The 12336-nt window shown below is 42.9% G+C and overlaps 1 protein-coding gene across 1 annotated transcript; it reads right to left on the minus strand.

Annotated features, from left to right (window-relative positions):
- Positions 1-2483: 2483 nt before the first annotated feature.
- H2AZ1 (H2A.Z variant histone 1) lies at positions 2484-9146 on the minus strand. The gene is made up of 5 exons (XM_060779173.2): positions 9002-9146; positions 8476-8553; positions 4358-4471; positions 3171-3300; positions 2484-3043 (listed from the first exon to the last, which is right to left on the minus strand). Exons 1-5 carry the CDS (start codon positions 9002-9004, stop codon positions 2982-2984), a joined length of 387 nt encoding a protein of 128 aa, XP_060635156.1. The 5' UTR covers positions 9005-9146; the 3' UTR covers positions 2484-2981.
- Positions 9147-12336: the final 3190 nt, after the last annotated feature.

Below are 12336 nucleotides of genomic sequence, written 5' to 3' on the forward strand. Positions count from 1 at the left end.
TCTCCAGGGAAGCAGAAAACAAGCTTGATCCCTCCTCCCTGTGGCTTCCTCTCACATATTTATACATGGCTATCATATCTCCTCTCAGCCTTCTCTTCTTCAGGCTAAACATGCCCAGCTCCTTAAACCGCTCCTCATAGGGCTTGTTCTCCAGACCCTTGATCATTTTAGTCACCCTCCTTTGGACACATTCCAGCGTGTCAATATCTCTCTTGAACTGTGGTGCCCAGAATTGGACACAATATTCCAGATGTGGTCTAACCAAAGCGGAATAGAGGGGTAGCATTACTTCCCTAGATCTAGACACTATGCTCCTATTGATGCAGGCCAAAATCCCATTGGCTTTTTTTGCCGCCACATCACATTGTTGGCTCATGTTTAACTTGTTGTCCACGAGGACTCCAAGATCTTTTTCACACGTACTTCTCTCAAGCCAGGCATTGTCCCCCAGTCTGTATCTTTGCATTTCGTTTTTCCTGCCAAAGTGGAGTATCTTGCATTTGTCCCTGCTGAACTTCATTTTGTTAGTTTTGGCCCATCTCTCTAATCTGTCAAGATCATTTTGAATCCTGCTCCCAAATTTGAACACTGGTGGAGTTTGGGGAAAATACACCTTGCCATTTGGGAGTTGTAGTTACTGGGATTTATAGTTCACCTAAAATCAAAGAGCATTCTGAACTCCACCAACGACGGAATTGAACTAAACTTGGCAAACACGACTAACAGAAAAAAATGGAAGGGTTTGGTAGGCATTGACCTTGAGTTTTGGAGTTGTGGTTCACCTACAGCCAGAGAGCATTGTGGACTCAATGATGGATTTGGACCAAACTTGGCATGAATACTCAATATGCCCAAATGTGAGCACTGGTGGTTTGGGGAAAATAGACCTTGACATTTGGGAGTTGTAATTGCTGAGATTTATAGTTCACCTACAAAGAGCATTCTGTACCCCACCGATAGAATTGGGCCAAACTTCCCACACAGAAACCCCATGACCACCAGGAAATACTGTTTCCTGGTCTTTGGTGACCCCTCGGACACCCCCACACGACCCTCCCAGGGGCCCCGACCCCCAGGTTGAGAAACAGTGCTTGAAGAGCAGGCATAGGCAAATTTCGGCCCTCCCACCAGGTGTTTTGGACTTCCAACTCCCACAATTCCGAGCCGGTAGGATCCAGATTATAGTATCTCCTTGGATGATCTGGATTATTTGCCGGTGTAGAAGTGACCTCAGTATATCATTTGAAATATTTAAACATAGGTATAATGTCACTTCTTACAAGACTTTTTTCAGTTTTTTAAAAAACATTTTGGCCACCTTCTCCTGGATACATCTCAGTTTAAGCTTTGATTTTTTCCAGGACTTGCAGTGTGTTCTTCCTGATCTTGATTTCCAAGGAATGGCCTCAGGATATCTCACCAAGAAAAAGCCATCTGTATTGTATTGTGGCGAGTTCTTAGTGGTATGGGCATACCAAATCACCAGGTTGTTGTACGTTTTTTTGGGCGATATGCCCATGTTCTAGAGGCATTCTCTCCTGATGTTTCGCCTGCATCTATGGCAAGCATCCTCACAGGTTGTGAGGTGTTAGTATGACTTTGGGATTAAAGCAGGCCTGGGCACACTTCAGCCCTCACACCTCACTACCTCTGAGGATGCTTGCCATAGATGCAAAGCCTCAAGTTTCCATTAAATGATTTACTAAAACCTTAAATTGGAATTAGAATTAAATTTGTCATTGGGCCTTTATCCTCATTACAATTTTTAAAAACCTGCAAAAACATGTTGTCCATTGTTTGTATTCAAGTTGTGTATTGTTTTGATATGCAATTCTATTTTATGAGTGTTGTTAGCTGCCCTGAGTCCCTTCGCAGAGATGGTGGTGGGGTACAAATAAATTTATTATTAAAGTATGTTCAAAAAGATAGCAAAATAATTTATAGCAACTTGAATGTGTCATGTCTTCTATGAATTATTTTGAGACATGTAAACAAAAGCATGAAGCAGTCGACTTGTACTTTTAGTTACTTTCTGATGCCCGTATCTAGATAAAACATTCTTAATACCTTTGTTACAAGTACATATGCTCAGTTCGTGGCAGCTAAGATACAGTTCGTAGCATTGCAAGAATTTTTTCAGTGATATTGTCCCAAGATGCTGAGCTAATTTGTTTACACTAATAGCAGCTTTTATACCTTACTTCACAACAAGGAGCAATCAGAAAAAAGGATCAGTGCTAAATGCAGTGGCTGTTCCAATCTAAAGTAGACCTATTCATCACAGGAACATAAGCCAAAATATATACATTGTTTTAAGCCAATAATTGGGTCATCAAATTGATCTGGCTCAAAACACGCAATGTAATTATAATATCTTGCTCACTCCACATGACTCTAGAACACAACCCTAATCTAATTATTACTTGCCCAGCAAGCTCATCGTGGCTGAAGCAACACAATAACTACTCAACCAGAGCAGACAATTCATAATGATATAACATTTATTAAATTCACCAGATGTGAAACAAGGCCTGTAAAAAGTCCCAATACTGTTTCTCCTGAAACAATTTTATTTAAGACAAGAGACTGACGTGAGTCTCACACTTCAAGCTTTCTTTTTAATTACTTAAAAATAAAAATGTCAAGAAACTTTTGTAGTTAAATGGTATAGTGTATAATTGAATAAAGGAAATTTGAAGCATAAAAAATTATACATTAGCAACAATGTCAAGAATTTAATTAAACCCAACAAATCTAAAAACAGTCAGGAACCACTACAGACAACAGCTTCTCTGAAGCCATGTAACACTTAAATAAGGTTAAGACTTCAATGTATAATTTTGGTTCGTTATGTATCTTGATGGGCTCCATCTTCAAGGTTACAGAAAGGCAAAAATTGTGTTTCACAGATGCAGTCCACTGGAAATCCACCAACACCAGACAACTGAGCATTTAAAAGTCCCAAGTTAACAAGGAATCTTTTAAACTGTTTTCTGTTGCCCTTTCTTTCCAATAAGAGATTTATGGATGTGTGGAATGACACCTGAGGAAAGAAAAAAAAGAGATTTTATTTCTGTCTTCAGATAAACAACTGAATAGCATCATATGGCCTATGCTAAAGCAAAATGATACGGTATAGTTTCAACAGACTACATTGCTCAAGTACATACCTCCGCCAGCAATTGTTGCTTTGATGAGGGAATCCAATTCTTCATCACCTCTTATTGCAAGCTGCAAGTGACGGGGAGTGATACGCTTCACTTTCAAGTCTTTGGATGCATTTCCTGCTAGTTCAAGAACCTGCAATTGTTTTTACAATTCATTAAACCAGATTAATAAACCAGGTTGCAGATTATTTTGCAACATAGCTCCTTATTAGCCCGGCAGGCTCTCTTTGAGGTTATATGAACTATTTAGAACACAGGCAGACCAATATTTCTTAGCCGATTTCTCTTTTCGCAGAAACAGAGATGGGATACTGGAAAGTAGCAGGCATTTTTGAGACCTACCCTTAATGGTTTTACTTCTGTCCGACTCCCCTTTATTTTTCTCCACAGGGGAAAAATGTGTTTTCAAATCACATTGGACCTCTGTTGTATTTTGAAATGTTCATATGACTGGTCAAATAAATAAAAACGGACCTCAAAAATTGTTCTATATCAACCAAGAGAATGGCTCCCTTCACTTTTGTTTTATTGAGACTCTAGTTTCAACTATTGTTTACAATACAAACCCAGGGGGCTTGATTTTGAATACTTCTATTTTTAACTCACAAGCCTTATTTTAGATTCTGCAATGACAGTTACTCCCTGGAATGCTGGGGTAGGCAATGATATAATGAGAAAGGGCACTGCCCCATGCTAAGCAGACCATTGGTCTATTTACTTCACTATTTACAAAGAAAATTTTTTCCTGAGGGCCCTTCCAGACCGGCCCTAGATCACAGAATCTGATCTCAAGGTGTCAGATTATCCCAGATTATCTGGCAGTGCAGACTGGTATAATACAGTTTAAAGCAGAAAACCTGGGATAAGATCTTGGGCTATAGGGCCTGTCTCGAAAGGCTGAGTTTCAGATAGGAAGCCTTTGCATGCCTATCTGGAGATATTGTAGATTGATATTAGGACCATGAATGAGGAAAGCGCTGGATCTGTCAGTTGGCTATAAAATATAGGAGTCTGTTACCTAGAAGCATGCAGTCCCATTTTAATTGTTTTATTGCCCAGGATTAATCATTTCTATGGATTTTGCATATTTGAAACTGTATTGCCCAGTTTAGGTACCTCACTGGATTGGTGAAGGTAAAATGTCAGAATGCAAACACCACAGTTTCCGCTTTCCTTCACTAAGCTGTTACCTCAGCTGTGAGATACTCCAAGATGGCAGCACTATATACAGCAGCCGTAGCCCCAACACGGCCGTGACTGGTAGTCCTGGATTTCAGATGCCGGTGAATTCTGCCAACAGGGAACTGGAGAGAAAAACAACCAGGGTCAAATCAAGACTGTGAATCCTTTTCCAGGCCAAGAGCAGAACCTGGACTACTTCTATGTTAAGCTTGAAGCTCTTACTCCAAGCAACCAAACTTTAAGAGTCATTTCAATTTTTGGGAAAAAGACAAGCCCCTACAACACTTCTGAGATCCCTTCCACACAGCTGAATAAAACCCCACATTATCTGCCTTGATGTTCTGGGTTATATGGCTGTGTGGAAGAGCCCAGAGAGTGCTAAAAGGCTGGGACAGGGACTGCAGAAGAACTCAATCTGGATCTAGAACACAACAATCCCCCCCCCACTTTTAAGGAAATGCTATTTTTGTCAAATACCTATACATCTCAAGGCATTCTTGAGTTAAGTCCTCAATACTTCCTCAGTTCACTGGGTATGAGACCAGTACTTTTGCTGGGATACCAACACATTTCCATATAAGGGGGACCAAAATGACCAAAGATGTAGGAAGCTAAGCCTTATGACAAGAGGCTAAGAGGAGGTTATGATAGCTCCATTTAAATATTTGAAAGGATGTCACTTTGTTAAAATGACAACCTCCTTCAAGCCTTCTCTAGTAATGTTTATCTATGATCCTGTTGCTTACTGTTTCCTGTATGTATACTCTGGCATGCAGATTCCTTTTTTCTATGGTTCCTGAGAAGTTATAAAAAGGGCTGCAGACCACATGATCACTACAGACTACTGCAGACAGACTACTTCAGACCTCAGATCACACTCTTGCTGTTTCACTGTAAGAGATGCCCTGGCTGGTTGGCACAGAGAATTATCTCAAATATTTGAAACTAGACTGATAAGTTTGGTATCTGAGTATGATGAACACAAGAAGGTTGTTAATAAACCAATAATTTTTTTAATCCAAGTCTACTTCATTTTTGTCTCTTGAATGCATGATATAAAACAAGTTTTATGGGAGAGCACAGCAGGTTAAACTGCTGAGCTGCTGACCAAAAGGTTGGTGGTTCAAATCCGGGGAACAGGATGAGCTCCTGCAGCTAGGCCCAGCTTCTGCCAATCTAGCAGTTCAATAGGTATCACTTCTGCAGGAAGGCAATGGCGCTCCATGCAGTCATGCTAGCCACATGACCTTGGAGGTGTCTAAGGCTTAGAAATGGAGAGGAGCACCCCCCCCCCCCAAGTTGGACACAACTAGACTTAATGTCAAGGGGAAACCTTTACCTTTATATATATATGCACTGAAAAACACGTTTAAAGATCTGTTTTTATGCCCTGGCAAATCTGTTTTCTTAACAGATCAGAGGCAAAAGGTTATTCAGTCTAACAACTGAAACCCATTGCCTTGCATTGCATCTGGTGGTATACCACAAGAGAAGATTCTACTATAATGGGTTTTTGTGCTCTTCTCTGAAAGGTCATGCTTTTCTTAAAAGTTATGATCTCCAAAAGGGTTTTCCCCCCCAGAAGGTTATGAATGCCATTTTCCAAAAAACTTTTGAGAGGGCAAGTCTGTTTAGAAACTAGGGTATGTAGAAATGGATTCAAAATGCATGAAACAGGATTGTAACATGAGCAATCTTCTGCATGTAGCGTGGTAAAGTCTTTTGTGGCAGGTTGTCCTATTGCAAGCATGGGCAAACTTTGGCCCTCCCTCCAGGTGTTTTGGAAGGCAACTCCCACAGTTCCTAACAGTCTTCCGGCTGTTAGGAATTCTATTTATTTACAACATTTATAAGCAGCCTTTTTACCCTGAAGGGGACTTAAAGAGGCTTACAAGTTATATGTACATACAATACATATTATTAGAACAGCACATTATTATTATATGACTGTATTATACTATACCAATATACTGTAATATTATTAGTAATGTTACATGTAATATGAAATATACAATTATATTGTATTACTAGTATTATATTGCATTACATATTATCAATATTATACATGTATATAATATATTATTAGCACAGTACATTAGTATTACATATTACTACTAGCTATCCCCTGCCACTCGTTGCTATGGCCAGTTTGTGTATGTGTTTTGTGTGTGTATATATGTGGTTATGTACATGAATTGTAATTTTTTTTTTGCTTTTTTGAGTCTTTTCTGCTGGGTTTTTCAGTGTTTTTATGAGTGATGGTCACTCATTGGTCTGATAGATGTATTGTGTCCAAATTTGGTGTCAATTCGTCCAGTGGTTTTTGAGCTATGTTACTCCCACAAACGAACATTACATTTTTATTTACATATTGTACTATACCACTATACTGTAATATAAAATATACAATTACTATATTGTTAGAATCATATTGTATTACATTATCAATATTATATGTGTATAATATTGATAATATAATCAATATTATATTGATTATAATGGCGGGGACGAGAGTCAGGGCCTTTTCAGTGGTGGCCCCTCAGCTGTGGAATGCCCTTCCTACAGATATCAGATTGGCCCCCTCCTTATTGGCATTTCGGAGGAAAGTGAAGACCCGGTTGTTCGAACAGGCATTCGATTAGGCAGTGTAATTGATTATAGGAACACGGAGTAACGGATGATGATATTGGATTCTGATTCTATTGATGAGACGTGAATGATTTCCATCTTGTCTTTACTAATAATATAATATAGTATATTATATATACATATATTTATAATATTATAATGTAATACAATATAATGGTACAGTGCAATATACTAATATTATACTGATATTGTACTACGCTAATAATATAATATATTGTATGAAAATATATATTGTATTGTCGAAGGCTTTCATGGCTGGAATCACTAGGTTCTTGTGGGTTTTTTCGGGCTATAGGGCCATGTTCTAGAGGCATTTCTCCTGACGTTTCGCCTGCATTTATGGCAAGCACCCTCACCACCTCTGAGGATGCTTGCCATAGATGCAGGCGAAACGTCAGGAGAAATGCCTCTAGAACATGGCCCTATAGCCCGAAAAAAACCAGAAGAACCTAAAATATATATTGTAAGCCGCTCTGAGTCCCCTTAGGGGTCAGAAGGGCGGCATATAAATGCCGTAAATAAATAAATAAATATTGATGTTTGTTGTTATGCTATTTGTTTTTAAATGCTCCAATGGTTTTGTAATGTGTGTATTGAAATTGCTGTTGTTAACCGTTTTGAGTTGCCTAAGAGTTGAGAAAAGCAGTATATAAATGAAGTAAATAAATAAATAAAAATACAATATATTGTGGGAGTTGAAGTTCAAAACACCTGGAGGAAGGACCGAAGTTTGCCCGTGCCTTTTCCATTGGGGCTGCATCTTAATGCATGGAAAGGGGGTTGGGACTGGACGTGGTCTCTCCCAACTCAGTTCCGAGCACAACTCAAGGTGCTGGTTTTAACCTACAAAAACCTGTACGGTTCCGGTCCAGTGTATCTGTCCGAACGTATCTCCCTCTACGTCCCACCCGGAGTCTGAGATCATCTGGGGGGGGCCCTGCTCTCGACCCCACCACTGTCACAAGTGAGGCTGGTGGGGACGAGGAGCAGGGCTTTCTCAGTGGTGGCCCCTCACCTGTGGAATTCACTCCCGGGGGAAATCAGGGCATCACCATCCCTCCTCGCCTCCAGGAGGGTGAAGATGTGGTTATGGGACCAGGCCTTTGGGCACTCTGGCAATTAAATCAGACAACCAGGCGAGTATGTCCAACAGGATTGATGAAGTGGAATGTAAAACTAGATCTATGAGCTAGCGAACGCTGACCATGTAAGAGGCGAAACTGGGTTTGTATTGGTTTTATTGATTTTATGGTTATAATGCATGAATTGTTGTAATTTTGTGTATGATTGTTTTATGATGCAGGCATCGAATTGTGCCTTTGCCTTTGTAAGCCGCCCTGAGTCCCCCTCGGGGTGAGAAGGGCGGGGTAAAAGAACCCCAAATAAATAAATAAACTCTTTGATTCTATCAACTTTTTCCTTCCTAGAAGGACGCAAGACAAGGCCGAACGCTTTGCAACACCCCCCAAGTGCCCACCTGCAAGCCAGCTCTCTGTGAACGGGACACCGTCTTGGTTTTGGTCTTCCCAGAGTCTTTCCCAGCTTTGCCACCGGCCTAGAAGAGCACAGAGAAAGAAGCAGAAGAGGCAAGGCAAGTCAACACGTGGCCTCCTCCTCCTTAGCAACCACCCCCGCCCCGCCGCGGGCTGGCTCCCACGTGACGCAAGGGCTTGGGGCGGAGAGGGCGCGCGAGAGGTAGGCAGGCCCGCGCGTGCGCAGTCTCCTCTTCACAGCATTCCCTCCCCCCCATTCTATAAGGCGTCGGAGCCGAGGCGCATGCGCGGTAGGTCCTCCACGAGCCTTACTCCCGGGCGCATGCGCGTCACTCTTCTCCCACCGCGCCCCTCACTGTCCTCTAGCCTCTCCCTCTTTCTTTCCCCATCCGGGTATTCCTTATGCCAGGCAGCCGACAGCACGAGACTAGGGCGCATCACGCGCTCCCTTCACAATTTTTTCCCCTTTCTTTCCCCTAATCTGCCCTGATCCGCTTCACCCTCGCTTACCATTTCGAATGAGGCCTTGGAATGAGACACACGAAAGCAGAACTGAGCGCAGACCTCCCTGACGATGCGAAGACGGCGGCGCCAGTTCAAAACTGCGCCCGCTCCCGCCTTCCCCGAGCCCTTTATAGGCGGCTCTAACGTCCCGTCATCCGGGGCCTCGCGTCGTCAAACCAGCCAATCGGCACAATGAGGCGGCTCCCCCTGCGCCCCGGGAGGACCAATAGGAAGCCGAGCAGGAGGGAGGGGGAGGGGCTTGCGTTCGGAGCGTCTCGCGCCGAACTGTCCCGTATAGGCCCCGCCCACCTGAGCCCCCAGAGGCGTTTCTCTCTGTTCTTTCCTCTCTCTGCTCTCCTTCCCCGCCTGGAACGTTTCTCTCTCCCATCACCACTCAATAAAGAGACATCCCCACTCTCCTCTTTGCAGCTGGTTCCTTTTTCTCAATTAAAAAATATATAAATTTCCCCACTTTCCTGTGAAGAGAAACTCTTCTGAGCGTTTTAGTCCTTGGGGACTTCAACTCCCAGAAGCCCCTGCCAGCGTGGACCACTCTCAGGAATTCTGGGAGTTGAAGTCCAAAATACTTAAAAGGGCTGTAGGTTCCACTAAAACTGGATTGTAGGGAAAATTATAAAGCAGGCATGAGCAAACTTGGGCCCACCACTTCTTTTGGACTTCAACTCCCACCATTCCTAACAGCCTCAGGCCCTTTCCTTTTCTCCGTCAGCTCTCCAGGTGTTTTGGACTTCAACTCCCACAATTCCTAACAGTCTCAGGCCCTTCCCTTTTCTCCTTCAGCGCTCCAGGTCTTTTGGACTTCAACTCCCACAATTCATAACAGCCTCAGGCACTTTCCTTTTCTCCTTCAGCCCTCCAGGTGTTTTGGACTTCAACTCCCACAATTCCTAACAGCCTCAGGCACTTTCCTTTCCTCCTTCAGCCCTCCAGGTCTTCTGGACTTGAACTCCCACAATTCCTAACAGCCCCAGGCCCTTTCCTTTTCTCCTTCAGCTCTCCAGGTGTTTTGGACTTTAACTCTCACAATTCCTAACAGACTCAGGAACTTTTCTTTTCTCCTTCAGCCCTCCAGGTGTTTTGGACTTCAACTCCCACAATTCCTAACAGCCTCAAGCCCTTTCCTTTTCTCCTTCAGCTCTCCAGGTCTTCTGGACTTCAACTCCCACAATTCCTAACATCCCCAGGCCCTTTCAATTTCTCCCTCAGCCCTCCAGGTCTTCTGGACTTCAACTCCCACAATTCCTAACAGCCTCAGGCACTTTTCTCCTTCAGCCCTCCAGGTGTTTTGGACTTCGACTCCCACAATTCCTAACAGCCTCAGGCACTTTCCATTTCTTCCTCAGCCCTTCAGGTCTTTTGGACTGCAGCTCGCACCATTTCTAACAGCCTCAGGCCCCTTCCTCGCGCCGAACTGGAAAGGAAGGGGCCTGAGGCTGTTAGAAATGGTGGGAGTTGAAGTCCAAAACACCAGGAGGGCCCAAGTTTGCCAATGTCTGTTATAGAGGAATACTAACTGCTGTGCATTGCATCTACCATGTGTACCTTCAAGTGGTTCTCGACTAATGGTAACCGTTGTTGTCACAGGGTTTTCTTGGCAAGATTGGTTAGGATTGTTGTTGTTGTTGTTGTTGTTGTTGTTGTTGTTGTTGTTGTGTGCTTTCAAGTCATTTCAGACTTAGGTTGACCCTGAGCGAGGACCAGGTAAATGACCTCGGAGGGCCGTATTTGGCCCTCGGGCCTTAGTTTGAGGACCCCTGTCATAGAGTCTCAACCAATTCAACCTAGTTTGTGACAGCCACAAAAATGAAGTTTCTGGAGTAGAACAGCTCCAGAATATCGAGCTTATGGATATAACTTTGAAAATGTATTTACAGTCTGCTTTTTTATTGTACTTTTGTGATTGCTTAGTCTGCTAATTTTGGAATTACTTCTGGATTATTTTTGAAACTATCTTTTCTATTATATACCTTTTTCTTAATAAACTTATTACTTATTGTTGAACTGTGGTGTTTGGGTATTTATTTATTGTGCCAGAAGTGAATTGAGAATGCAGTTATAATTCATATAAAAACCATAAAGTTAAAAGCTTGGCATTCTACTACATTTCTTTTAACCAGAAGCTGGCCACTTGCAGTACCTCTGGTGTGGCTGTAAGAAGATCCACCATTGTGCATGTGGCAGGGCTCAGGTTGCATTGTAGTAAGTGGTCTGCGGTTTGCTCTTGTCCGCACTCGCATGTCGTGGGCGGCACTTTATGGCCCCATTCCTTAAGGTTAGCTCCGCATCTCGTGGTGCCAGAGCGCAGTCTGTTCAGCGCCTTCCAAGTCACGCAGCCTTCTGTGTGCCCTGAGGGAGTTTCTCATCTGGTATCAGCCAGTTTCAGGTTTTAACCTGCCACTTTTGGATTCTTGCTTGCTGAGGTGTTCCTGCAAGTATCTCTGTAGATCTTAGGAAGCTGCTTCTTGATTTAAAGTGTTGGCTTGCTGGCTGATACCAGAACAGAGAATGGTCCGGAGATGTCAATGTCAAAGCAGATAATTCACTATCTGCTTTGAACTGGATTATATGAGTCTATATTCCAAATAATCCAGTTCAAAGCATATAACCTGGATTTTATATGGCAGTGTAGAAGAGTCCACAGCATCCTCATATGTTCTATTCTTAGGCACTTCACATGATTCAACTGGTTTTCTGTTTATCCCAGAAAAGCTGGGATCAGATCCTGGACTTTAAAGTCTGTATGGAAGGGCCCTCAGCCTCCAATATGCTATATGACCCCTTTGCATTCATATACATATATTGATAGTTCCAGTTTCAGAGATGAGCAAATACCTCACCTACAAAGTTGTTTTTTTTAACAACCCAAACTGCCCGGTAACAGTGTGGGGTATTATGAATTCCTCATCCACAAATCTCCTTTCTGTACTTTACTTACTTAGGCAATCCCTCGTTGTCCGAGTAGGATAGTCTTCCAAGATAAGTGGCGGTGGGTCTGTAGGTGACTATAGAGCCCTCTTCTTTATCTGCATCTTCTCCCACAGTGAGGGCATTGGTTTCCAGGTGGAAGGTGGTCCCATTCTGGGTTGGCTTGATGTGCCTCCCTCTTGACACGTTTCTCTCTTTCGCCCTCCATTCGTGCCTCTTCAAATTCTACAGCACTGCTGGTCACAGCTGACCTCCAGCTGGAGCGCTCAAGGGCCAGGGCTTCCCAGTTCTCAGTCTATGCCAGAGTGTTTAAGGTTGGCTTTGAACCCATCTTTAAATCTTTTTTCCTGTCCACCATCATTCCAATTTCTGTTCTTGAGTTTGGAGTAGAGCAA

This window comes from Anolis sagrei, chromosome 5 (assembly GCF_037176765.1).
Source record: "Anolis sagrei isolate rAnoSag1 chromosome 5, rAnoSag1.mat, whole genome shotgun sequence".
NCBI lineage: Eukaryota > Metazoa > Chordata > Lepidosauria > Squamata > Dactyloidae > Anolis > Anolis sagrei.

Excerpts from the sequence above, each read along its gene's own strand:
- H2AZ1 (XM_060779173.2), bottom strand. Across the intron at positions 4,472-8,475 it reads CACAGAGAGCTGGCTTGCAG|TTCCCTGTTGGCAGAATTCA; the intron begins GTGGGCACTTGG and ends TTTTCTCTCCAG. Across the intron at positions 3,301-4,357 it reads TGGAGTATCTCACAGCTGAG|GTTCTTGAACTAGCAGGAAA; the intron begins GTAACAGCTTAG and ends AAACAATTGCAG.